This window comes from Delphinapterus leucas, chromosome 16 (genome assembly GCF_059928025.1).
Source record: "Delphinapterus leucas isolate spDelLeu-1000000601 "Yukka" chromosome 16, BTC_Dleu_Yukka2, whole genome shotgun sequence".
Lineage (NCBI taxonomy): Eukaryota > Metazoa > Chordata > Mammalia > Artiodactyla > Monodontidae > Delphinapterus > Delphinapterus leucas.
Genome location: NC_143144.1, coordinates 31,176,322 through 31,203,381, shown reverse-complemented (window position 1 = coordinate 31,203,381; position 27,060 = coordinate 31,176,322). Strand labels below are relative to the sequence as shown.

Here is a 27,060-nt window from a genome sequence, read left to right as displayed (position 1 = left end):
GTGGGATTTTGCTATTTCCGCCCCCCCTCAATATTATTTTAGTGAAGTTTTGAGAGGAGGCAGAGATAAATCATTCTGTCCAGTCTGTTAGGGTTAACCAGAATGCTCTGGCTTCTTATTTGAATTCACAGATGAATTATCTATGTTGGTATTTTATGTAGAACTTTAGCATCACTAATCTTAGCTTATTTTACTTTTGTGTTTTGAGAGGCAGTTTTTGGTACCAGGTTATGATTATTTTATAACAAGTTGAATAGCTTTGCCTCTTTTTGTGTATCATGGAATAGTTTAGAGTTTCATTAAAATGTAAATGTTTTTAAAAATTTAATAAATCACATGGGTGCAAACTCTGAGGGGAAGATATTAATAAAAATTTCAATTTATATCTCAATTATCATCCTGTCATGGTTTTCTTTTTTGTGTGTATGAACTTACAAAGTTTACATTTTTTGGAAAGTCATCCCTCTCAGTGTGGATTTCAAATTTTATTAGCCTGAAATTGTGCATGACTTTATTTTCTATTTGTTTCTTTTTTTTTTTTTTTGCGGTACGCGGGCCTCTCACTGCTGTGGCCTCTCCCGCTGCGGAGCACAGGCTCCGGACGCGCAGGCTTAGCGGCCACGGCTTACGGGCCCAGCCGCTCCGCGGCATGTGGGATCTTCCTGGACCGGGGCACGAACCCGTGTCCCCTGCATCGGCAGGCGGACTCTCAACCACTGCGCCACCAGGGAAGCCCAGTCTATTTGTTTCTTTATTGGATAAGCATGTGTTTTGTTTGTTTTATTGTTGTTATTGTTTGCCCCCATAAAATGATTTGAAAATTTTTATCACTTTTAATCTTTATTAGTTCTCTGATTATTCAAGTATAAACACTAAAGTAGAAATCATCTTTTCTTCTGTGGTTGTTAAGACTACTTTTTTCCTAAGATCTTGAGGTGAATGCATTATTTTATAAGTAATCTATTATTATACTACGGATTTTTTCTAATTTACAGTTAGCCAGTATGTTCTTTAAAAGTAAAGAGACAGGGCTTCCCTGGTGGCGCAGTGGTTGAGAGTCCGCCTGCCGATGCAGGCGACACGGGTTCGTGCCCCGGTCCGGGAGGATCCCACGTGCCGCGGAGCGGCTAGGCCCGTGAGCCGTAGCCGCTGGGCCTGCGCGTCCGGAGCCTGTGCTCCGCCACGGGAGAGGCCACAGCAGTGAGAGGCCCGCGTACCACAAAAAAAAGTAGAGACAGGGTGCTTAATGGATATAGGACTGGTTTTAGATTACTCAAGCGATTACTCAGGGAAAAGGCAATTTGCTAACTATTTGGGGAAAAAATAAAACTTGGTCCCTTTGGCCCACTATTAACCAAAATAAATAACTACGTCAAGATGGATTTACAAATTAAAGGTTAAAAGAAGAAAAGATACCCTAAACGGGTGGTTCCCACACTTGGCTGCACATTAGAATCATGAGGGGAGTTATAAAAAATTTCTGCACCCAAGTTGTCACCCAGACCAATTAAATCAGAATATCTGAGGGTGGGAGATAGGCACCAGTGTTATTCCAGAATTTCCAGGTGATTGCAGTGGCAACAGAGTCTGGGAACCCGTGCCCTGCAGTTTTGTTTTCTCAGTTTGGTCTCTGACCAGAAGCATCGGTGACATCGTAGAGTTGGTTAGAAATGCAGAGCATCAAGCCGCATCTCAGACCCATGGAATAGAGTCTGAATGTTAACAAATCCCAGGCGATTCATGTGCACATGGAATTTGAATAGCTGGTCTCTAAAGCAGGCTTAGCAAACTAGGCTCCGTGGCCTATTTATTTGAATAAAATTTTACTGGAATACAGTCACGTGCATTCATTTACATGTCATTTACAGCAGAGTGGGTAGTTGTGATAGAACCTAAAATATTTTCTTCCTGCTCATTTGTAGAAAAAGTTTTCAGTGCTTCTCAACCGTGATGGCTCATTAGGATCATCGAAGAGCTTTAAAATTCCCTCTGCCTGGCTGTACCTCAGACCCATTAAGTCAGAATTGGGGAAGAGGGAGTGAGACCAAGGTATCAATAATTCTTAAAGCTTCCCAGGTGATTTAAATGTGCAGCCAAGGTTCAGAACTCGCACCCTGAAGGTACAAAGAGAAAATGTCCCTGCATTTTAAAAAATCTGTTTTTTACGATGGAGGTGGCCATTTTTAAATTTTAAAGCAAAGAAACAATGATGGAAGTCTGATATATTTGACCATATAACAAACTTTGGAATTCAGGGAAAAAAACAAAACAGAACACCTTAAGTAAAATTTAAGACTTAGGAAAGAAAAAAAAAAAACTTTGAGCAAAATTAAAAGAAGAATGATGAACCGTGGGATAAAATATATAACATATAATATTCTCATTATGAAAGAGCTCAAATATAATAAAAGAATAAGATGAACCCACAGGTAATCTGGCAGAGACTATTATAAAGCACTTTAGAGAAGAAAATAAAATGACTGATAATTATGTGAAAACACAGTTAACTTCATTTGTTAACCTAGAAAAGCAGGAATAAAACAGTGATGGGCTCTATTTGGGGTTGAGGCCTATCAAAGTGGGACTCCTACTTTCCCTCCCTCCCTCCCTCTTTACTCCCTCCCTTCCTTTCCCTTCCTTCTTCCTGTCTTTTCTTAATCTGAATACTCAGTCTGATGGGGGTGTAGGCGAAGGGCATTTCCCTACTGACGGAAATGCGAATTGCTAGGAGAGTTTGGCAAGACGATCGCAAGTGCTCTGAGTGCTCACTTGAACGCTGATGTTTGGAATCGGAACTGACTGACCAAAGGCTGTGCCAGGGCAGTGGTTACGAGCTTGGGTTTTGTGGCGTTACATAAATTTGGGTTGAAATTTGTGCTGTGCTGCCTACAAACTGTGTGCTGGACACATTCTCTAGTCTGTGTATCCTTAGCTATTTTCTTCGGTTGTATGGATTAAGTAAGATAGAGCTCAAGATTTAGGCATGTAGAAATAATTAAAAATAGCAGATCAATCATAATAGATTTACATCATTGTCAACATCATCATTTTACCAATAGTTTAAAGTAATAATAATACCACTTTTCTAACCAATACAAAGTACAGAAAGAGAGAGAAAAGTCCATTTTTATTACTTGACTATATAATAGAGAGTATTGATATGTAGAGAAGTTTACTATGTTTTGATAGTTTAAAGGAACTTGCTCGTGAAACTATCTAGACTTTTGGAGAGCATGATTAATATGTTATTCTCTTCTTCACAACTCTGTTATAGCCATTTTCTATTTCCTAAAAAATAATTTTATTTCAGAGATTTAAAATTATATAGAATAAATAATAAGAATATAGTGTTGTAAAGCAAAGGAGGTGAATAATTTGTCACTTTGGCATTGCCCATCCCACGGCTTCCTTTTCTTGGCCTCTTTATGGAGTCTGAGGTTGCTGTCTGTCCTCTTTCAGGGCCTCTCTGAGTATAGCAGCGTGACCATTGGTCAAGGCTCTTTCCTGGTTAGGCTTCTTCATATTTCCTAAGAGTGTCAGCCCTGGCCTCTGTCAGGTGAACTTTCAGAGTCATGGCTTTTCCCTTTAGAAAACAATGTGTAGCCTCAGAGTTCCAAACGCAGAGCCTCTAACCTTTAGCTCTCTGCCGTCTAATTCTCAGAAGTCTGATTCATTCAATTCAATTCAAGCAAGTAGTTACTGAGTATCCACCTTATGCAAGGCACTATTTTAGGTACGTGGGATACAGCCGTGAACACAATAGACATCAATCCCTCCCCTCCTAGAGCTGGTGCTGTGGATAAGGAGACAGAAAGTAAACTACATAAATAAGTAAGATGCTCGTGCTTTATTCTGGGGAGAAAAATAAAGCAGTCAAGCAGAATAAAGAGTTTTTTGGGGGGTGGGGGTGGGGCTGAGGGGGGAGTTGCACTTTTAGACAGAGTAGCCAGGGAAGATCTCCCTGAGAAAGTTATGTTGATTAAACGCGTGAAGGAGGTGAGCGAGGGCATCATGTGGCCATTTGGGAAGGAGCATTCCAGGTAGAGAGAAGAGCATGTGCAAAGGCCCTGAGGCAGGAGCACCCGTACACAGTCAAGGATCACTGAGGAAGACGGCCAGATCAGAGGCAAAGTAGTATGAGTGAGGGCAAGAGGCCAGCAGGTCCAGAAAGAATGAGGGCTGGCCTTGCTTTAGACTCTTGAAGGACTTTGACTTCTACTTTGCGTGGAATGTGGGCATTGGAGGATTTTGAGCAGAGGAACGGCATGATCCATTTTACCTGGTAACAGGCTCACTCTGGCTACTGTGCTGAGAATAGACCACAAGTGGTCCAGGGGAGAAAGCAGTTCGGGAGATGCTGTGAGCTGTGGCCTGAAGGATAGACACTTCAGACCAAGCATTTCTCCAAAGTGTCTGGCTTGATCTGAGGAGAACATGTAGACTGAATTTTTTTAGCCCTATGTAGAACTTTTTTTCTCATTTGCATTAGTGAAACCCAGTGCCTTGACAGTGACCAGCACGAGGCAGTCAAATAAACAAAGCCCACCATTGTTCAGCCCGTGAGAATGTTGCTCCTGCATCACCCCAGGCCCCTTTGGCAGGCAGACATTTCTCTTGAGTTCCCCTCCTGGGATAACCTCTTCTCCTAAGAATCAGCTTATTTTCCTCCTTTGTCAGTCTTAGAGTGCGTCCCTGCTTGCTTTCCTTGGGAAAGAGCTCAGACCTAGATCTACAGTTTACCTCTAGCGAGAGGATAGGGCCTTGTGACTGCTGCATTCTTTTTTTTTTTTTTTTCCTACCTTTATTTTCATACACCTCAATTAAAAGAAAAGTTTTTATTCTATCTTATTTTTGTGAGTCGCTTTAAAATATGACAAACAACAAACCAATAATGCAGGATGCAAAAGGCATTTCTTCACGATGAAAAGAAAAATCCCATTCAAAGCGTGGGCCATTTGTATTCAATTTTTGTTTCCATAAATGAAAGTTCTCTCTCTCTCTCTCTCTCCTCTCTCTCTCTCTCTCACACACACACACACACACACGTTTTCAGGATGAAACTGTTAGCGGCTAATATGTTACGAAAGCATCCTTCTATCCCTGACTTGTTTCAGTACTCACTGCCAGTCTTTTTCTACCTCGAGCTTCTAAATGTGTTATTTTACCTCCCAGCAACATGTGACAGTGATGCTGCAGTCAGATCAGCCATCCAGGTGGGGCTGGATGCTTCGGACCAACAGCAGAGTTTATTAATTCACTTTCCAGCCTGCACCACCCCCCATTCTGATTAGTAAGACTTAACAAACTTCTTTGCAAATGTTTTGTTCAAACAATATATTTTCTGAGAACTTGGATGTTTGAAAGTATTTTTTGTTGCCCTTATACTGTTGAACAACTACTTGACAGGGCATAAAAATCTTGGGTCAGACTCTCCTTGTTTTAAAATTCTGCGTGTTGCAGAGTCATTGCTTAACACTTACTGTTATGTAATGAGATCTTAATTGCCTTAATGGTAACCCTCTCCTCACCCTGACACTTTTTGATTTTTATATCTTCATTTATTTTAATACTTGAAATTTGAAGGGAAAAACAATAAGATACTTCTTGGTGTCAGTCTCTCAGAGCTAATCGTTCATTTTGCCTTTTAATCTCGAGTCATTTTTTTCATATCCAGAATGTTCAATACTGTGATGTCCTGGCCGCTACTTATGATCTATGTGTTGTTTGCACTTCCCTTTGGAACACATTTTATTCATAGTTTGGATCTCTGTGATCTCAACTCCATTTCTATTATCTTAAGTTCCACCTTTTGTCTTCCCTTTTCTCTGCCTTGTGAGATGACCTCTCCATTCTGTCCTCTGCATCCCGTTGTTAGCAGTGTGAAGTCAACCTTTCATCAGCTCAGTTAGGACTGGGTTTTTGGCTCCTGAGACTTTTATTTCATCCACATCCCTTCTCATCTCTGCACTTTCTTGTTGAATAAAAGTAATATGAATATCATTCAGAACAGAAGGCAGATGTTTTCTGAAAAAGTCTTCTGTCCGTGAAGGTAAATCCTTTTAGTTGAGAAATTTTCCTCTTGAGCCATATCCTTTTGTCCCTCTTGAGCAGTGGGGTTTTTCCGTCTGTGGGCTTTAAGTTAGTTTTTCCCTGTCACCTTATGCTTGAACAAGGAGTAATCTAACTGAGCCCAATATGGAGCTGTTTAGGGGAGAACTTCCGGTCTGTCTCCTTTCCTTGATTCACCCTGGGGTCTCGAAGGAATCACCACTGCTTCTTCCCACCACTCTGCACGCCTCCCCGCTTTACTGCTTCACATACTGGGCCGAATAAACTCTCATCCATGGACATCGAGCTGCCCGTCCACAGCTTAGCCCACTCTGTGCTCAGCTCCACACATGGCACATGTGGAAGCTTAATAAAATGCTTTGAATCCCCTTGGGAGTGGGTGTGATATTGAAAGTGTCTCAAAGCTGTAATAAAGTATTTTGTAAACAGCTTTCTTGCACAACTGCCAAGATTCAAAGCCCATGAGTCATTCAGATTGTTTTTGACTCACAAATTTGATCTCAACAGAAATACATTTTACCCATGGCTATTAAAACACAACAATAATCTGTATTTTCTTGAATCCTCAACTGTGTCTTCCTTCCCCATTTCCCTCTCTCTCCTGCTACATAGAAACACTGGCTCTTCTTCTCCATTCAAGAGAGGTTGCTGATTTAGGATGGAGAAGCCTGTATCTTGACACTCAGTAAAAGTAGAATTTTATAAGTCGTGAATCCTGAAGAATATGGGGTGTGATATCTTAATGATTTGATTTTTTTTTTTGATTGGAAGAAAAATATAGAACCTTGTGGGAAACAGATAACACAGTGAGCTATACTCTTCATTTTATCAGAACGGCAGATAAAGATTGAAAAAAAAAAAAGAAAATCCACCAAAGAGGTGAGGTTATCTGACTTGTTCCTAATCGCTCTTAGCACAAGGGTTACCCTGAGCTGTTCCCAGTATTTTTCAGAGACAGAATCCTGTCAGACAACCATGTAACTTAGAAATAGTGCTTTAAATCAGAGATGGGGGGCTTCCCTGGTGGCGCAGTGGTTGGGAGTCCGCCTGCCGATGCAGGGGATGCAGGTTCGTGCCCCGGTCCGGGAGGATCCCACATGCCGCGGAGCGGCTGGGCCCGTGAGCCATGGCCACTGAGCCTGCGCATCCGGAGCCTGTGCTCCACAACGGGAGAGGCCACAACAGTGAGAGGCCCGCGTACCGCACAAAAAAAAAAAAAAAGAAAAAAATCAGAGATGGACGCATGAGAAAGCTCAGTAAACTGGGCTGTGCCCACCAGAATATCGTCTGCAGTGGCTCCATACAGGGCCCCTTTAATGAAACAGTCAGGTTACCAGCTGAGATTAAACCAGTCAAGGACCAGGAGGAAGAGCTACATCCACGGTACGGGATGCTTCATTCTTCTGCGGGGATTTCATATCCCATTAACCTTGGCAGCTGTAAATCCAGCGGCAGCGTGTGCACATTAAAACCACACATTGAAAGTAATGCATCTCTATTTCATTTCTCTTTCCAGGGTTGAGATTTTTAAGAGCTCTCAGGCTGATCCAGTTTTCAGAAATTTTGCAGTTTCTGAATATCCTGAAAACAAGGTAAGATGTTCTTTCTCATATTTTTTTTGTCGTTCTGGTCCCCAGTGCTACGTTGTAAATATCAGGTGTTGTGTACTTTCATCACAATAAAGTTAGAGTTCTCTTATGCACAGAGAGAGTGATCTTACACAGAAACCCAGGGAAGGCCTAGAGGTAGGGTCTTCTGCAGGGCAGGGACTCTATGGTAGAGAGAAAGAAACAGCTGTGTATGGGGGGAAGTAGAGACAGTTTTGGGGGACCTTGTGGGGTTGCTTGGACACCGGCCGCAGCACCATGGAGAGAGGTGCACAGTGGGTGAGGGATAGGTCTGCTCATTGATTGGGAAGTCCTTGCTCCCAGGTTTTAAATCACCCCTTTATTACATCACTAACTAAGAAGTTGAACCTGGCCATAAAAGCAATGGAAGCAATGCTCTTTGAGAGGCAATCACAGACCTCATACGGCAAACAGAGAATCATCTCATTTCAAAGTACATTCTAGATGTTCACTTTATAGCCCGCGTAGCCCCTGGGGCTTGCTCTGTGAATTGCCTTTTGGGGAATATCTAAAAACCGCCCGCCGAATGCACCATGACTACTTCTGTTAACTGTATTATGATCTGGAAAACACTACTGGACCAGGAGAAAAAAAAACCCCAGAGACCCCTTTCCTGAGGACCTGCAGGTTCTCAGAGCCGGCCGGAAACCAGGGCTGCCTTGATGAATAAACTAATAAAAGAGGTTGGACGTCCTTTAATGGAGAATAAGTACAGGTCATAAATTTCTCTCATAGGAAATTACACTTTGAGAAGCTCACTGCTAATGTTCCATTTCCTCTTTGGTTGGCCTTAACGTGTTTGATAAATGATGAAAAACAGGACATCTCTATGTTTGTGATTTGTAATTAATACACCTGCATTTGGGGGGAGCTTGGATTCAGCATTGTTTTCCCAGTAACTGAGGCTGGGACTCAGCTTCCTGAATATGTCACATCCAACAAATGTGACAGGCTTTCCTCTTCGGGTCTTAGTGTGTTTTGTTTATTTTCGTTTGTTTTCATTTCACATTGGTTTCCCCTCGCTAACTATTCATCTACGTGAATGGGGGAATAAATTCACTTCCTATTAGTCAAGTTAAAAAGAAAATAAGCGTCGAATGCCATGGAAATCTTCTACAGTGTGTCCCAACGCCCTTTACTTTCATTATCCTGGGGTCAGAATTGGTTGGCGCTCCATTTAATAGTGTATACTATTATTAATATAGAATGAATATCGTTATTCTTCGTATTTCTTCTGAGTGACAGTAACCTTCATTTCTACCTTTCTATGACTTTTCTATGCAAGGGACTCATATTCCTCTTGAAATTAAAATGGTCAACAAAGCTAGCAGTCCTCAAGTTTTGCCTGTATCATATTTGCTCCACTACACTGTATTTTTACGGGTAGACTTGGTGAGGACCCAGTGGCAATCCCAGGAGCTGTATTTAAGAGATACTTGTGGGGACGGTATTACGTGGAGTCATCCACACTGTCTAACCTGGTATAGTGCCTCTTTCTCCGTTTCGAGGTTACTTGTTTAGGGGGCTTTCAATCGTCTGACGCCAGCATTTTAAGAAGGTGCCATTACTCTGAGGAATAACATGGAGAGAACTGTGTTCTCACCTTCCTCGTACTCCATGTGGATCTTTCCTGGACTTGGGAGAATGATAAGCCATCTGAGTAAACTATCTTTTTTTTTTTTTTTTTTTTTTTTTGTGGTACGCGGGCCTCTCACTGTTGTGGCCTCTCCCGTTGCGGAGCACAGGCTCCGGACGCGCAGGCTCAGCGGCCGTGGCTCACGGGCCCAGCCGCTCCGCGGCACGTGGGATCTTCCCGGACTGGGGCATGAACCCGTGTCCCCTGCCTCGGCAGGCGGACTCTCAACCACTGCGCCACCAGGGAAGCCCTGAGTAAACTATCTTTTTCTAGGCTTTTGCCAAGAGACCCGCCAACTTCCCATTCCTTGGAAAAGACTCCTTTCCTCTGGATGCAGGAAATAGCGCTAGCATCCCTGGGGAAACATTCCGCCTGATGACTCCACAATTATGGGGGTTCATTCTCCCAGTGCAGAGGGGGAAAATCTGAAGCAGCGAGTGAGGGAAAGAGGTGACTCTACGTTGGGAGAGTCACGGGGTGGCAGGCTACTGGGATGTCTGCCATCCTAAGCCCCAAACAGCATTTCCCCAAGCACCCCACTTCCCACAGAATTAAGCTCCTTGTCTTATGGGAGGGTGGTTTCCATGACAACCACACACTTGGATTGTCCCAGTTCCTGTCACGAGCAGGGACAGCACCAGGGTGAATTCAAGCCTGAATTGAGCCCCCATTTGTGCAGCAGTGACATGGTGCCAGGATTGAGTCCTACTTTCAGAGAGCTCCTGGGGGAGCACTGGCCCACAGTGTGGTTGGTGCTGAGGGTACAGGTGCGCCCAGGGCTTGGGAGGCATGGAGGAGAGCGATTAAGTGGGGCTCGGCATACGTGCGAGGCAGTCGGGGATCTTTTCAAGGCAAAGGGGGTGTCTTCGGTGAGCCTTGTAGAAAGCCAGGTGTCATTCTGGTGGTGCTGGAGATTAGGCGTGTGAGAGGGAAGGGTGAGTGGGGTGACTTCCGATCAAGGAAGCTGCAGGAGAGCACGTAGAAGAACATGGCTCTTGGGGGAACGTTGAGTAATTCTGTGCTCTTGGAGACTGGGGTTTCCATGGTAGGAAAAGAGAAAGATGAGATTAGGAGGGCAGGGAGAGGCCTGATCACCAGGCACAGACGGAACCTTCGTCTGATTGTGGGAACTCGGGAGGTCTAGAATAGCTCTCTGAGCCCGTTCCCTCTCCAGCTGCCTGGCTGGTCGCGGCCCCTTCCTTCTGGGAGCCCCAGGCACAGATCCCGCAGGCTTTGCCGCAGAGAAGCAGAAGCCTTGGTCCTTGTAGGGCTTCGTACCTTGAGGGATTTTCTGGTAACGCCTCTGTACTTTGCTGCTTTCACAGGGACCTTCCAGGAGGGTGGGTGGAGCCCCATCATCATCTTTCCGGGGGTTTTGTATGACTTTCTCTAGCGGCCGGTCCCCAGCAACCTGGGGTATTGGGTAGCGGTGGAGACATTGAAATGTGATTTGAAATAATGATATGAAATTGTGGTTTCATGTTCCGTTCTTCGGCTGCCTCTCCTGGCCCAAAGTGGGAAGAAACAGGGCAGAGAAATATATGCGGGGGGGGGGGGTGCGGAGAGAAAGAGAAAGAGGGGTGGGGAAAGAGGGAGACAGAAAGGATGAAGAGGAGATCAGGAAAAAGATGACAGAGTGAACAGGATGACAGAGAAAACAGAGAGTCACAGTAACGGGACAGCGTCAGGGTCATTCCCCAAACTGCCAGCCAACAGAAGGGCCTCAAAGGCTCCATGTCCTATAAATGGCATATTGAAGGGGCCCCTGGGAGACCTCGTGCCACTGTCTGAGCTTTTGGGAGTTCCTCCGTTGCCCAACACACTGGCAAGCAGCCTCGTACAGTCAGAGCAAAGGAGGCAGCTCTGTCTACAGGCTGTCATTCCATACCTCATTTAAGGCTGACGACGGAGATATAGATACTTACGATGGGGACATGGGGCACCTAGTGCTTTTTTTTTTAAAAAAAAAGGTAGTTGCCTTAACTGTTTCCTCTGATTATTAAAGTGTAGTGCAAACATTTCAACAATATAGGAAAGGATAAAGCACAGTTTCCTCAGCACCATCGATGGTTGAGATAACCTCACTAATATTCTACCATGTCACTTCCATTTCCCACATAGCACGCCACTCTATGTATGTACCATCATGTACCTAAACAACACATTTTTTTTTTTGACATTTTGGAAACTGAAATCACTGCACTACATATATTACCTCAGAAACGGCTCCAAGGTTAAAGTTCTTGAAAAGAGTAATCTGTGTAGAGACTGCAGGCAGAGGCCACATCGTGAAGGTTCTCAGATGTCGTGGATTTGACTCGGAGAGCAAGGAAGAGTTGTTGAGGGGTTTGGGCAGGAGAGGAACGTGCTCAGATTTACATTTTAGGAAGATCCACTGTTCCACCAGTTGTATAGAGAGTGGGTCTAAGACGTCTAAGCCATAGACCGTGAGACTAGTCACGAGGCAGTTGTCCAGGCAAGTGGTACTAGGGGCTGGCCTTTGGAGAAGAGGGAGAGGGATGGAGAGAGATTTAAGGGTTAGAATTGACAGGACTTGATTTTGCTTCGCTCTGTGTCATATAGTTCAGGCCATTCATTCCCGTGGGGTACAGTGCAGTTGACTTTGAGGGGATTGTACATCTGTCCAGCAAACGTAACAATAAAACAAAATAAGGGCCTTGGCACCTGTCTCTATTCTCAGCCAGAAACGAAGAGGAAAATACTCGTCAAGTAGAACAGAGATAAATTCGTATTGCTTTTTGGAAAGAGGTGATGTTTTTAGTCTCAGCCCATGCATGTCTTGTTAAATACACTGAGAGCAGAGATGGCCCTCAGTGGTTCTGGGTTTTCAGCTATAATCTTGGAAAAAGACAGACATTCATTCTTCCAGTATCTACAGAGACAGACTCTCTCTCCCAATATCTACGGAGTCCTAAAGAAGGTCTCTGATCTATAAGAACAGAGAAGTCTCTGTGCCTGCCCGTGGACGATGATTCACTGTGTCCACTGATACAAATTACTCTAATGGCCAGTGAGAACTCATGGAGCAGGACCCAGAAATGATCATGGAAAACACAAAAATGAAGTTAGGTTCTCATGCTAACGTCACAATCTATCCCTTATCCTGAGGGGGGCTAGAACCTGAATAGTTCCAATCATTCTAACCATTGGGAACTTGCCCTTTGGTCCAGACCCCTGGGCTTGGCCCTGAAGTCTATGACTATCTCCAGTGGCCTCTTGCCATGCAGAGCCCACAACCCTGTCCTGCAACCCCTTCCCTCTTTCCAAGGAGCCCTCTTCAGCTTGGTGAGGTTCAAATTTCAGAATATGGAGAAAGTCCACCAAGAGTTAATCTTGTGTCTCTTGCACGGAGCTTTTAGATGATTGCCTGGTCATAGAGTTTCATTTGAAAAGCAAATTCCTAATACTGGGCATCTCTAGTGATGCAGATGCCATAAAAAATAATCAGATTTCAGTGCTAAATAGGGACTCTTTCAGCAACAATGATTAAATGTTCTCTACACAACAGAGAGCTCCCTTAAGTACTATTAATATCACTGTGACAATCAGAGATTAATAATCACCATATAAGGTCATTTTTCCAAAGCACCATGAGGCTCGGAGACTCCAATAGTTGTAATCTCTCAAGAGGGCCCCACATGGTTATTGGTGGGACACTGCTTTGATCAGTCTCCAAGGATCCAGGGCTGTGTAAGTGAATCACCTTGGCACTTAATTATCCTCTGAGAAAATGAACAACATTTCCCTGAGATCTCTCCCTTTGCCACTGGCTACCTGTCCCTCATCAGTCTCTCTCTCTCCAAGGTTAATGCACCTCAGAGGGCCTAAAAGGCAGAGACAGGGAGGTTTTGCTTTATTTTGGCTTCCTCTTGAGAAACTAGTTGGGGACAGGATGTGGTGATAGCCTCTATCCTCCCTGGGGCAGTAGCCTCTGGCCCTCTTCATATCCTCAACACAGGGTGTGGGGAAGGCACAGCTTCACTTTCACAACAAGGAAGACTTTCTGGTGGATCCCAGGCTGTGACTGTTCTACACTGTAGTGGCCAAGAGGGCAGACTCTGGAGCCAAACTGCCTGGGTTCAAGTCCCAACTCTGCTGCTTACTGCGTTGAACTTGGGTCAGTTTCTTAACCTTGGGACCGCCTCATAGAGTCATTATGAAGATTTGATGAGTTAATATAGGTGAAGCACTTAAAATGGTGGTGCACATGGTAAGCCCTGTGAAAGAACTGTGTTAGCCATTCTTATCACTGTGATCTTAAACTCTTAGAATTTAAACCATTGGTTTCCCTTGAGAAAGAGGTGGGAGTGGCCAGAGATCAATCCATCCAGGATGATGGGCTGAACCTCGCTGTGGGCAGTGTTAGGCCCCTCTGGGGAGATTGAAAGAGATAGAGCTCTTTTCTGCACTACGCAGGTGGGAACTATGCCTTAAGACAGCGGGATGGGTTACCAATGAATAGCTGGAGGTGAAGGAGACGTAGGTCACTTTGTATTGCCCGTGGGTAGAACCACTTTAAGGAAGAGGTAGGGACTGAACCAGGCTTTGAAGAAAGGGAAATACTTGGATAGATGGGGAGGGCTTTCGAGCTGAGTAATATCATAAACAAAGACTTGGTGAGTAAGTCTGGCTGTGATGGAAGTTGCCAGGTTTGTGTAGAAAGAATCATGGTAGGAGGACCTGAAACTTCAGAGGGTGTTGAAGGTGGGAATTTGGACCTAATATTTTACTCAACAGGAGCCTTTGGACAGGGCAGCGACCTGCTGACAACAGTGGTTGAGGAGCTGTACACCCAGTAGGAGTGAACGGGGTGAAGGCAGATGGGACGGGTACAGAGGGGAGACCAGCTCACTCAGTGCAGATTCTTAGAGGCCCTGCTGTGCACCAGGGACTCACTGCTCCCAGGGTCCCTGCCGACAAGGCCCCTACTGTAAGGGAGCTAAATATCTCGTGAGTGGCAATCGATCTTCCTCAAGGAACACTGGTGGATGCTGAAGCTTTTAGGCATAAGGTTGTTGGGGAATAGGATATTCATATGGTCTCAGAGTCCCACTCCCCAGATGGCATATTAATTACAAAGGGAAATGGGCACCTCTCAGTGGCGCCATCTGGCGTTTCCACCTTCACCAGGTGACTGGACCTGGTGCAGCTGAGTTGGAATTTCCTGATGTGATGCCATCCCAGGCGGCGGGTATTCTCAAAAGACGTATTGAAGCAGGATCTGTTCAGGCGGGAACAGTCAGACAAATCCAGAATATGGGACATTCTGGATGACAGCTGGCCTGGGTGCACAGAAAATTAAATTGGCACTAAAGACAGATTTAAAAGGGTGTGTGTATTGGTTGGGGGGGGGGTGTTACTTACACATTAAAGGAGAATAAAGCAGAGAATGGCAAACTGAGTAGCCATTACTACTTAGGCCAGTCAGCCCACTGCCTGTCTTCGTGAATAAAGTTTTCCCGGAACACTGCCACACCTATTCCTTTACAGGTTTCCCAAGGTGCTTTTGTGCTCCAGCAGCAGAATTGAGTAGCTGCAACAGAGACTTTATGACCCAGCGAAGCCTGAATATTTACTCTCTGTCCTTTTATTAGAAAAGCTTCCTGACCCCTAGATTAAAGCCACATAATCAAACGCAGCACATGAACCTCGATTGCTTCCTGAATCAGGGTGAAAGCATGAAAGCATCAGTAAAGCTAATTTCGGAGCAGCTGGAGATATCTAGATTAAGAGTACCTATTAGATGATGTGACTGAATCCATGTCAGTTTCCTTAGGCAGGACGATTGTATTATGATTGTCTTGCACAGTGTCCTTCTTAGGTGTTCAGTGCTGAAGTATTCAGGGGGTTGTGTCATGATGTCTACAATGTGCTTGTAAATGGTTCAGCCAGGAAAAGGAAAAAAAAAAAAAGAAGAGAAAATGTATAGAGATAAAGCCAGTGTAGCAAAATGTTAACTGGTTAATCTGGGTGAAGGGCATCCAAGTGTTCATTATATTGTTCTTTCACTATTTCTGTAGATTTAAAGATTTTCAAAATAAAAATTAAGAAAAACATTTTAAACCATCAGAGGGCTTAATTTAGGGACCACTTTCAGTAGCTCAGAAGTCATCTTCCTATAGGCTCTGGCCTGAGCTACTTATGCCACCTTTCAGATCCTTCCCTTATGGTGGCTTTGGGGGGTTGGGCGTGGGAGTGGGCACTAAAGAGGCTCTGTTCCTCTGGAAGGCAGCCCCAAGTGAGTCTTCTTCTGTAACTTGGGGATTTTGCTTGTGTCTTTTGCACAGTAATTCCATCAAGCTGGTGAATCTGCTCTCCATATTTATCAGCACATGGCTAACAGCAGCCGGGTTCATCCATTTGGTAAGTATCCTTGAAGACGCTTCAGTGCTGGCGTTTCTGGAACAAGGCCCTCTCTGAGTCATTTTATTACCTGGGAGACAAACTTCAGCCCAGCTGTAGAATGCAAAAAAAAAAAAACGAGAAGCAACTGCACAGTTGTCTAAATTTCCAATCCTTTTACCCCAAACTAGTTCCAGATGGTGAGTCACGGTCACACCCTTCACCTGCGTTTTTCAGCTCACCTGTATTGCTATGGGGGCCCTTTCATTGCTTTTTGTTTTTTTTCTGTCTGCAATAACCCCAGCCAACCACAAGATGGCAGTGCTTCCTCAGCAATCACCAGAAAAGGTTGGCGACCAGGTTGCACGTCTGGCTCCCATCTCTTAGTAAACAACAAATTCAGATTCCTCAATTTCCCTCCACTTCCCCCTTACAAAAAGCCCTCTTCGATTCTTTGGCCTGATTGCTTGTCAAGTTATTTCGTGTCTCAAAAATGTTAATTCTTTTAAATTAACGACTCCAAAGCCTTATATTATTGTCAAGCTGTTCTCACCTTCCCAGGGCAGATTTCTGCCTGCTTTCTAGGGAGCATAGCTATTGTGGGAAGTGTGTTTCAAACAAACACAAACCTTTAAAGCTGGAAGGAGCCTCATCTAACTTGGAAGCTTTGGGTAAAGGCGCCTTTCCCTTGCTGAGCCTCTGTCCGCATGAGGGGTGGAAGGAAGCATTGTTACCCCTCCCTCCCGTTGGGATTTTTGTAATTCTCATCGGAAGGAAGACTGCCTGGCAATCACTCGGTCACTAGATCGGATGGTTTCCCACCCACTCCTTTATGCTGATGGTGTTCTTGGCTGAAATCACCCGTAGATAATCACTCTAATTCTACCAAGTGCCAAAACTCACAGATACGGAGGGTTCATTGGCTGTTTTCAATAAGCAGTGGCCTCACCTTACTATTGTGTGAAGTACCTTCTGCTTCACCAGGAAACCTCCATGAAAAGGGCACATTGAGGACAAGCATTGATGTGTGAAAGAGGCCAGAGTTGGAGGCCCCGGGGGTGAGGGGGCCTGGGGCTGCCCATCCACAGGGACCACCCTGGCAGGTCACAGGCGTTGGCCATCCAGTGGATTGTAGGGCTGGACCTCTCTCCTCTAAAGTGTCTCTCCTGCCTGCCTCACAGCTTTGTCGGCAGATCATAGATGATGGGAGGATAGCAAGTGTTTGTGAGCCTAAAGCAGAGATGGGCCAACTGCAACCCTGGGGCAGAAGCTCTCCACACCTGTTGCCTCTGCCCGATTTCCTGCTGCCCCTGCAGAGTTGAGTTGTCCCTACAGAGAGGAGGGAACCCTGTGGTCCACAAAGCCAAAAATGTTGACCATCTGGCCCTTTACAGACTAAGCTTGCTGGCCCTAGGTCTACAGGGTGTGCAAATGGAGATAGTTCTCATGAGCTCGCTTTTTGTGCTTCCAAGGGAGTTTTCTGCAGTTTGCAGGGCAGAGCCATCACTGGTCTTCTGCAAAGCAAGGAAAGCCTAGTCAGACTGCAAGGGATGCTCTTTGGGGTTTGCTCGTATGATCTGAAGGAGCAAGGTCCCTCGGGCAGCTACTTGGTCAAAACAATGAAAGGAGGAGGCCCCCTGTGGGAAGGTCCAGAATTTCTTTGGGACTGAGCAGAAACTCAAGAGAAGGGCCTCTTTGGCCCTTTAGTGCATTGCCTCTAGCCTCACGTGGCTAGAGGCAATGCCCTAAAATTCAGCTGGCCTCAGATCTTTATAACAATGAGAGGAAAATGGACTCTGGATATGTTCCTCAGTTCCTTCCCCTCTCTGCCCCAATCAGATGGGCAGGCGTGTCAGTGTGGCTTTCACTCCACCTTCTCCACTACCTGCTCAGAGGTTGTAAGCGTTACTTACAGAGCTCAGTTCAGGCCAGCAAACTCCCCGGGCCGAGGATGCCGTTCATCCAGAAACAACCTAGATGCGGGAGCTTCTGTGTTTCTGGTTTATTACGCCTGTAATGTTCTTCCTTCCTCTAGGTGGAGAATTCAGGGGATCCATGGGAAAATTTCCAAAACAACCAGGCTCTTACCTACTGGGAATGTGTCTATTTGCTCATGGTGACCATGTCCACTGTTGGTTACGGGGACGTTTATGCAAAAACCACGCTCGGGCGTCTCTTCATGGTCTTCTTCATCCTCGGGGGACTGGTAAAAACTCTTTCTTACAATGTTGATTTTTGTGGTCATTAATATTTTTCTATTATCCATTTTCTGAAAGCTGTGTATTTGAGACTGTGTTTCTGCACTGGAGGCAAGCGACTGCCTTAGCGTTACAATCCGGTTAAAGTCAATCCAAACACCATGGTGACTTTTCTGCATATTTCTTTGGTATATTGGATTTGTTACCCTGAGACCCAGGCATGGTGTCCTTGTGAGGGACAGCCATTTAGCCCGGAGCAAACCTAATTGTCTTAAGAAAGCGATGCTCACTGATCAAGTGAGAGTGTCTGTGCCTTTGTAATGTAATTCAGCCTCTGATATTCTGCAAGGACACTGCTGTCACCTGACGGGGGTAGATCCTGTTGATACTCTGTAGACAGTTTGCGGTTTCAAGAGCTCCCTGCCCCCTTCCCCCTCCCTGAACTTCCAACAAACACTGTGGCTGGGGCCTTGCTCTAAAGAGGAGTGTCCCCACTCCGGAGGAAGGAGAGCCCGCTGGTCTCCTCTGGATGGACATCATTACGTGAGCAGAGTATGGTTTTGTAAACAGCCAACCAACTCCCTCACACGGTATTTTCCCTCCCCCTCTTTAAGTCAGAAAGTTGCACTGTTTGCTCTTCTGCTCTATGCAGATCATCACGGTGGTTTATGATGTATTGTGCTCTTCAAGAGGGGTTTCTGGCAACTCATCGGTGGTGGCTGCATTTTGTCTTTCAAAGTAGCTCATTTGACGTTTAGGTTTTTGCTGTGTGTGAGGTAAGTGATTAAAACCCTAAATTCACACACAGCTTTCACATATGTACACCGCACACGCATTTATTTAATGCATCCACATCCTTTCACATATGCACACCGCACACGCATTTATTTAATGCATCCACATCTCTGTTGTGTATGCATATGGCATATACATTTGAAAAATGTATATAAATGTACGTGTGGTGTGTACCTTAGCACAGTGTCCTCACAGCACCCGTGAGGTCCCTGCAGATGAGGCCCCTTTATCCAGCCACAGGCACAATGTTTGTTGGACAAAACATGGCAGATTTGTGTTTCTCCTTGCTATCCTTTCCTATGTGATTTCTTAAATTTACGTTTTGTGCTTTTTAGTGATTTTTTTTTTTAGTGGAAAAGTTTATATATTTTTAGATCTTCTTTTGGTGTTTATTGTCTTTAATCGTTCATAAAGGCATAGATTCTCATGTGAACTATAATTAGAAAGAAAGGGCTTCTCTTGAAATAATGTGTGTGTGTGTGTGTGTGTGTGTGTGTGTGTGTGTGTGATTTTTCCGGCATGCGTGCATTCCCTTATTTCTATTCAGGAAGAAGAACTAGATATCAATTTATTTATTCCTGTCTCCTTTACATTTTTCTTGACTGATTTTTTTTTTTTTTTTTTTTTTTAGTTGTCTAGGTTGGCTAATGTTTGTTTTGTCCTGTGTATTTTCAGGAGCTTGCCCTTTTTGTGCTTTTATTTATTTATTTTTTTACAACCTAACATATTAATAGGTACCTTTGCAGTTCTAGCCCTTTTGTGTTTTCAGATCTTAATACCCCCCACTTCTGAAAAGGTCACCCCCTTTCTTTGGCCTGTCTTTTTAGTCTCTTTTCTGTCTCCTATCTTTTCCTCAGGCCATGTTTGCCAGCTACGTCCCTGAAATCATAGAGTTAATAGGAAACCGCAAGAAATACGGGGGCTCCTATAGTGCGGTTAGTGGAAGAAAGTAAGTATGCCAAGAGGTTTTGTTGCTTCCACTGCAGTAGAATCCTCTCTGCATGCCATTTTTTTTTTTTTTTTTGGCTCTCGTTTCTTTGTTTCATGCATGTAGGCAATGTTTGCCCGCTACGTGCCCGAAATTGCTGCTCTCATCCTGAATCGGAATAAATTCGGCGGGACTTTTAACAAACATGGAGGCAGAAAGTAAGTCAGTTGCATTAAAAAAGATGTGGTTGAGTGACTTTCAGAGCCCCTGTGGCGGAGGCACCTGAATCCTGCCCCTCCCCACCCCCCCGAAGGGCCACATCCTGTGTGGGGTGTGATGTCAGAATTACCCCCACGAAGTTGTCACACGTGGACCAACTCCTGAGGCTTGTTCCCATTCACAACTCTCTTCCCCCCCCACATCTTTCCAAGAGACACGACAGATGTATCCTGGAAGGGGTCCATGTGTAACTGGGGCCGTATTTTCTGTTCTCATCCCTAACACGTAAGCCCAGCTGCCTCATTCTTTATATTCGTTAGGTGAGGGATTACATTCCGGTCCCTCAGATGAAACTGATGCCATCCTGTGGGGTTTTTGTGCAGCCGTAACACGGGCTCCTACTCTCACAGGGAAGTCCTAAGGAGGGCAAGATCGAGGTCACCTTGGCCCTGTGGCCACCGGGGAACCAGTCCTCAAAGGGAATGATTACTCAGTTGAAATTCCTTCTTGGCAGGAAATACTATATTTATGGTACGTCAGGGCACGGCACGCTCTTCCTGATGCATCTTTTGTTTGGCTTCCCATTCGTGAATGCTTTCTTATTGGGGACTGTTTCATTTTGTGCTCGCATCATTTTGTCAATATCAGTGTCAATGTGTGGGTCCGTTGTCAACCGCAAGTTTTACTCCTAAGTAGATGGCAGGGCCTTGACTGCTCTGTCCTCCCGTCTGGAGAGGAGAAGGTTGGAGGCAGGCAGGGCGGAAGCAACCATTCTGTACTGTTTTCTTTGATTTTTCTTTCTTTCTTTTTTTAATATATTTATTTATTTATTTTTAGCTGCGTTGGGTCTTCGTTGCTGTGCGTGGGCTTTCTCTAGTTGTGGCGAGCGGGGGCTACTCTTCTTTGCGGTGCGCGGGCTTCTCATTGTGGTGGCTTCCTTTGTTTTGAGAGCACGGGCTCTAGGCAGGTGGGCTTCAGTAGTTGTGGCGTGTGGGCTCAGTAGTTGTGGCTCTCAGGCTCTAGAGCGCAGGCTCAGTAGTTGGGGTGCACAGGCTTAGTTGCTCCACGGCATGTGAGATCTTCCCGGACCAGGGCTCGAACCCGTGTCCCCTGCATTGGCAGGCGGATTCTTAACCACTGCGCCACCAGGGAAGTCCCTGTACTGTTTTCTTTTTAAAGCTTTTTCTTGGACACTCAGCTTTGTTTGCTTTTGAGTTTTTGCTTTCATTTTAACTTCCATGCAGTAAGATATACACATCTTTAATGTACAGCTCAAGAATTTGTACCTATGTACAAACCCAGGAACTACATCCCAGATCAAGATGCAGGATTTTTTTCTTTTTTTTTTTTTTTTTTTTTAAACATCTTTATTGGGGTATAATTGCTTTACAATGGTGTGTTAGTTTCTGCTTTATAACAAAGTGAATCAGTTATACATATACATATGTTCCCATATGTCTTCCCTCTTGCGTCTCCCTCCCTCCCACTCTCCCTATCCCACCCCTCCAGGCTGTCACAAAGCACCGAGCTAATATCCCTGTGCCTTGCGGCTGCTTCCCCCTAGCTGTCTACCTTACTACGTTTGTTAGTGTGTATATGTCCATGACTCTCTCTCGCCCTGTCAAAGCTCACCCTTCCCCCTCCCCATATCCTCAAGTCCGTTCTCCAGTAGGTCTGCGTCTTTATTCCTGTCTTACCCCTAGGTTCTTCATGACATTTTTTTTTTCCCCTTAAATTCCATATATATGTGTTAGCATACGGTATTTGTCTTTTTCTTTCTGACTTACTTCACTCTGTATGACAGACTCTAGGTCTATCCATCTCATTACAAATAGCTCAATTTCATTTCTTTTTAAGGCTGAGTAATATTCCATTGTATATATGTGCCACATCTTCTTTATCCATTCATCCGATGATGGGCGCTTAGGTTGTTTCCATCTCTGGGCTATTGTAAATAGAGCTGCAATGAACATTTTGGTACATGACTCTTTTTGAATTTTGGTTTTCTCAGGGTATATGCCCAGTAGTGGGATTGCTGGGTCATATGGTAATTCTATTTGTAGTTTTTTAAGGAACCTCCATACTGTTCTCCATAGTGGCTGAACCAATTCACATTCCCACCAGCAGTGCAAGAGTGTTCCCTTTTCTCCGCACCCTCTCCAGCATTTATTGTTTGTAGATTTTTTGATGATGGCCATTCTGACTGGTGTGAGATGATATCTCATTGTAGTTTTGATTTGCATTTCTCTAATGATTAATGATGTTGAGCATTCTTTCATGTGTTTGTTGGCATTCTGTATATCTTCTTTGGAGAAATGTCTGTTTAGGTCTTCTGCCCATTTTTGGATTGGGTTGTTTGTTTTTTTGTTATTGAGCTGCATGAGCTGCTTGTAAATTTTGGAAATTAATCCTTTGTCATTTGCTTCATTTGCAAATATTTTCTCCCATTCTGAGGGTTGTCTTTTCATCTTGTTTATGGTTTCCTTTGCTGTGCAAGAGCTTTGAAGTTTCATTAGGTCCCATTTGTTTATTTTTGTTTTTATTTCCATTACTCTAGGAGGTGGGTCAGAAAGGATCTTGCTGTGATTTATGTCATAGAGTGTTCTGCCTATGTTTTCCTCTAAGAGTTTGATAGTTTCTGGCCTTACATTGAGGTCTTTAATCCATTTTGAGCTTATTTTTGTGTATGGTGTTAGGGAGTGATCTAATCTCATACTTTTACATGTACCTGTCCAGTTTTCCCAGCACCATTTATTGAAGAGGCTGTCCTTTCTCCACTGTACATTCCTGCCACCTTTATCAAAGATAAGGTGTCCATATGTGCGTGGGTTTATCTCTGGGCTTTCTATCCTGTTCCATTGATCTATCTTTCTGTTTTTGTGCCAGTACCATACTGTCTTGATTACTGTAGCTTTGTAGTATAGTCTGAAGTCAGGGAGCCTGATTCCTCCAGCTCCTTTTTTCGTTCTCAAGATTGCTTTGGCTATTCGGGGTCTTTTGTGTTTCCATACAAATTGCAAAATTTTTTGTTCTAGTTCTGTGAAAAATGCCAGTGGTAGTTTGATAGGGATTGCATTGAATCTGTAGATTGCTTTGGGTAGTAGAGTCATTTTCACAATGTTGATTCTTCCCATCCAAGAACATGGTATATCTCTCCATCTATTTGTATCATCTTTAATTTCTTTCATCAGTGTCTTATAATTTTCTGCATACAGGTCTTTTGTCTCCTTAGGTAGGTTTATTCCTAGATATTTTATTCTTTTTGTTGCAATGGTAAATGGGAGTGTTTTCTTGATTTCACTTTCAGATTTTTCATCATTAGTATATAGGAATGCCAGAGATTTCTGTGCATTAACTTTGTATCCTGCTACTTTACCAAATTCATTGATTAGCTCTAGTAGTTTTCTGGTAGCATCTTTAGGATTCTCTATGTATAGTATCATGTCATCTGCAAACAGTGACAGCTTTACTTCTTCTTTTCCGATTTGGATTGCTTTTATTTCCTTTTCTTCTCTGATTGCTGTGGCTAAAACTTCCAAAACTATGTTGAATAATAGTGGTGAGAGTGGGCAACCTTGTCTTGTTCCTGATCTTAGTGGAAATGCTTTCAGTTTTTCACCGTTGAGGATGATGTTTGCTGTGGGCTTGTCATATATGGCCTTTATTATGTTGAGGAAAGTTCCCTCTATGCCTACTTTCTGCAGGGTTTTTATCATAAATGGGTGTTGAATTTTGTCGAAAGCTTTCTCTGCATCTTTTGAGATGATCATATGGTTTTTCTCCTTCAATTTGTTAATATGGTTTATCACATTGATAGATTTGCGTATATTGAAGAATCCTTGCATTCCTGGAATAAACCCCACTTGATCATGGTGTATGATCCTTTTAATGTGCTGTTGGATTCTGTTTGCTAGTATTTTGTTGAGGATTTTTGCATCTATGTTCATCAGTGATATTGGCCTGTAGTTTTCTTTCTTTGTGACATCCTTGTCTGGTTTTGGTATCAAGGTGATGGTGGCCTCGTAGAAGGAATTAGGATTTTATTTTTAACTTTTTATTCATATTGGGGTACAGTTGATAAGCAATATTGTGTTAGTTTCCAGTGTACAGCAAAGTGATTCAGTTATACATATACATGTATCTATTCTTTTTCAACTTATTTACAAAACAGAAACAGACTCACAGACTTAGAGAACGAACTTATGGTTAACAGAGGGGAAGGGTGCGGTGGGAGGAGAGATAGTTAGGGCGTTTGGGATTGACATGTACACACTGCTGTATTTAAAATGGATAACCAACAAGGACCTACCGTATAGCACAGGGAACCCTGCTCAATATTCTGTAACAACTTAATTGGGAAAAGAATTTGAAAAAGATGCAGGATATTTTAATTATCATTCTCCTTCCCAGTCACAGAAGTTCCTATCACAGAACTAGGATTTTGTTTTTGTTTTTTAAATTTCATACATTTTAAAATGAACTCTTGAATAGCCTATTTTGTTTTTTAAGAGAAAAATAAAAGCAGTAGCATCGCATTTCCATCCATCGGTCAGATTGGAAGGAGCCAACAACCCCCTCTCCCATCAGTGATCTCACTGCATCCCGAGCTCAGGTGTCCAGTCCTCCATTCAGAAAATGAGGAGCTGGAAAAAAAAATAAAGAAAATGAGGAGATGGAAAAAAGGACTCATTTTCTGGAACTACCCACAGGACACCCGTTTCCTTTCAAAGGCACGGAGGCCAGTGGGCAAGAGGAGGCCAGTGGGCGTCTTTTCCGTGGAGGCAGCAAGTTTCCCCACCTTCCCTCTGATGGGGCCATCCTCCTCCTATTATTATAACAGCCCTGGATGAGATGAGAACCAAGCTGTTCCGATTTCTGGGCCATTGGTTGGATCCAAAAGGCCAAATAAGTCCAGAGATTTCCATTGTTCATTTTTTCTGTGCCAAGAGGAAAACAGCTTCTCGGTTCGTTTTGCCTCGAAGGTGCGGACAGGTCTCCATAAAGCAGAAGGCATTCCGAGGGCTCAGGTTGCCTTTATGGCCTCCCCACCCCACTGTCTCAGCCAGCCTTCCCCTCTCACTCACTGCCCCTGAAGAAGTCAATAAAATCAATTGCCTTGACGTCAACGTTGAAAATATTTCCTGACTCTCACTCCACGTACATTTTGTTTTTTCTCCAAAATAGCTGCCATAGTCCAGTGTGGGTGGGCCTGCTGGCTGGTGCCTTTTGTTGACGGGTGACCCAGAGGAGGCCCTGAGACCCACGGCCCCTCACCCGCTCCAGTCCCATCCGGTTGTCCCTTGGCCTTGGCAGCTCCACTCAAACCCCCCGCGTGCTGACGGCTAGAGATCACAGACTTCCAGCAGCTTTTGTTCTGACTCCATCAGCATCTTTTATCACCGGTTTTAGCCTGGTTCTCTCTCTCTCTCTCTCTCTCTCTCTCTCTCTCTCTCTTTTTTCTTCTCCCTTTATGAAAATGCACACTTCGCTTTTAATGTTCACTCTGGGTCTCCGAGGTCCTCTGACCCTGTGGACAGAACGTACGTTCTGTCATCAGCACCGGGACTGTTCACTTTACTTTACGCATTGTTTCCTGGTTCAAAAGCTAATTACTAAGTAGTTTAAAGAAGCCCTTTGGTCACTTAGATCTTTCATCAGAAAATATAAGCCTGGGAAAGGAACGGTAATAAAGGGCCATTAGCACCCTTTGTTTGATGTTGTTTTTCCAGTCAGTAGAACAAGATTGATGAAATGTTATGTTTGGCCAAAATTTGAGTTTTCATTTGGAATTCAGTGTTGAGAGAATGGGCTGTCAGAATCAATAAGTTTTCTTTCGCTTGGGATACGGGCATGTGGTAGTAATTAGCAATATAAGGTCTTTAGTTGAGCAACCAAGCATGGATTCTGGCAGCAAACGTAATGAGAAACTACAGTTGTTCTATTTCTAATGTCAAAAAGTTTCCAGATAAAATTAAATGCATTTGCAAAAGGAAAGCAGCTAAACTTTTTTGAAAGATAGAGTTCAGACTCTTAAAATAGCGCACTTCGCCCCGTGTTTTTGTGTGTGCATAAATATATGTGCTATACCCATGGACACACGTACGTGTATCTTTTCTCCCTGAGATTTCATCAGATGGAGGCCCAGAAAGTAATTAAAACATATACATAGTTAAGGGATTTGTTTACGTGTGCACATTTTGCTCAGAAATAACCTCTCTAACGATGCATTAACTTGTCAGAGAACTCAAGGTAACGTGTAACCCAAAGCTGAGGAGACACACGACTTGGAAACTCAAAGATTATTTAAAGTAAAGAAAAATTTAGGTAGAGAACCTCGGGGTTTTGTTCACGCTACACCCAATTTCAGGATATTGGAGAATATGAAGATTTCGTTGGCACCTCATTTTCAGTTCTAATCTGTGTGTTTGACATAACGTAAACACTTCACGTAGCATCCCCAGAGCATCCTCACCAGCGACACGGCACCCAGGGCCCACAGAGGCTCACGCCAATGTTCTCATCAACACTCCTCACCTGACCTCCCACAGGACGCCTAGAGCCAACAGTAGGTGTGGGGAGATGTGTGTGAGTCCTTCTTTAGTTTATCCATTATGTGGCAGGGGGCTCATGAGATAGGGACTTGGGTGTTGATAACCAAAGGTCCAATCAGTGTCAAGGCAGGCAGTCTCTCTGAGTCGGAGGTCTCGGGGACAGTGAGTCTCTTGGGCTGAGACCTCAGATCTTACTCAGAAGAGTAGCTCTCCTGAAGCCCAGCCTGCCTCTCGAGGCCACTGCCTCCGCCTCCTTCCCTTCCTGTAAGCTCCAAGCTGCTCAGAGGTGGGGGAGTGGAGGGGTGAGGCTCCCATGCCCTTTGGGGTCCCAGCTCCCTCTTCTTCTTCCCACAGCCCCTGCCGTTTCCCCCAGAGGTTTCTTCTCTGCTTGTGACTCAGTGCACTCCTAGCTCGTGTATGAGAACTGACAAGATCGTGGTCCTAGGTCACGTGGCCAAGGGCCATAGAAAATAATCGGCCAGAGAGAGGAATCCATCTGCCCTAACCCCCTTGTCAGAGGCAGCTGGGCTGGGGAGCCATCCAGACATTATACTTCCCATGACGGGCTCCTGGGGCCCGAAACTGAGGGAGTCCCAGGCCAGGTGTTTGGGAGAGGGGAGGATGGGTGGGTTTGGATTATGCTACTGATTCCTGGTAGCCAAGTGCTAGGAGG

The 27,060-nt window shown here is 44.3% G+C and overlaps 1 protein-coding gene across 8 annotated transcripts in view; it reads left to right on the top strand.

Moving 5' to 3' along the window:
• KCNMA1 (potassium calcium-activated channel subfamily M alpha 1) overlaps positions 1 to 27,060 on the top strand; it is a 747,639-nt gene that overhangs the window by 498,489 nt on the left and 222,090 nt on the right. For 7 of the 8 annotated variants that reach the window (XM_089897739.1, XM_030764574.2, XM_030764569.2 and 4 more), the window contains exons 6-9: positions 7,586 to 7,661; positions 15,642 to 15,717; positions 17,732 to 17,902; positions 19,547 to 19,638. In XM_089897739.1, coding sequence (XP_089753865.1) covers positions 7,586 to 7,661; positions 15,642 to 15,717; positions 17,732 to 17,902; positions 19,547 to 19,638 — 415 coding nt within the window. Of the gene's footprint in view, positions 1 to 7,585; positions 7,662 to 15,641; positions 15,718 to 17,731; positions 17,903 to 19,546; positions 19,639 to 19,743; positions 19,836 to 27,060 lie in introns of all 8 variants that reach the window. The other variant, XM_089897742.1, reaches the window with a different exon arrangement.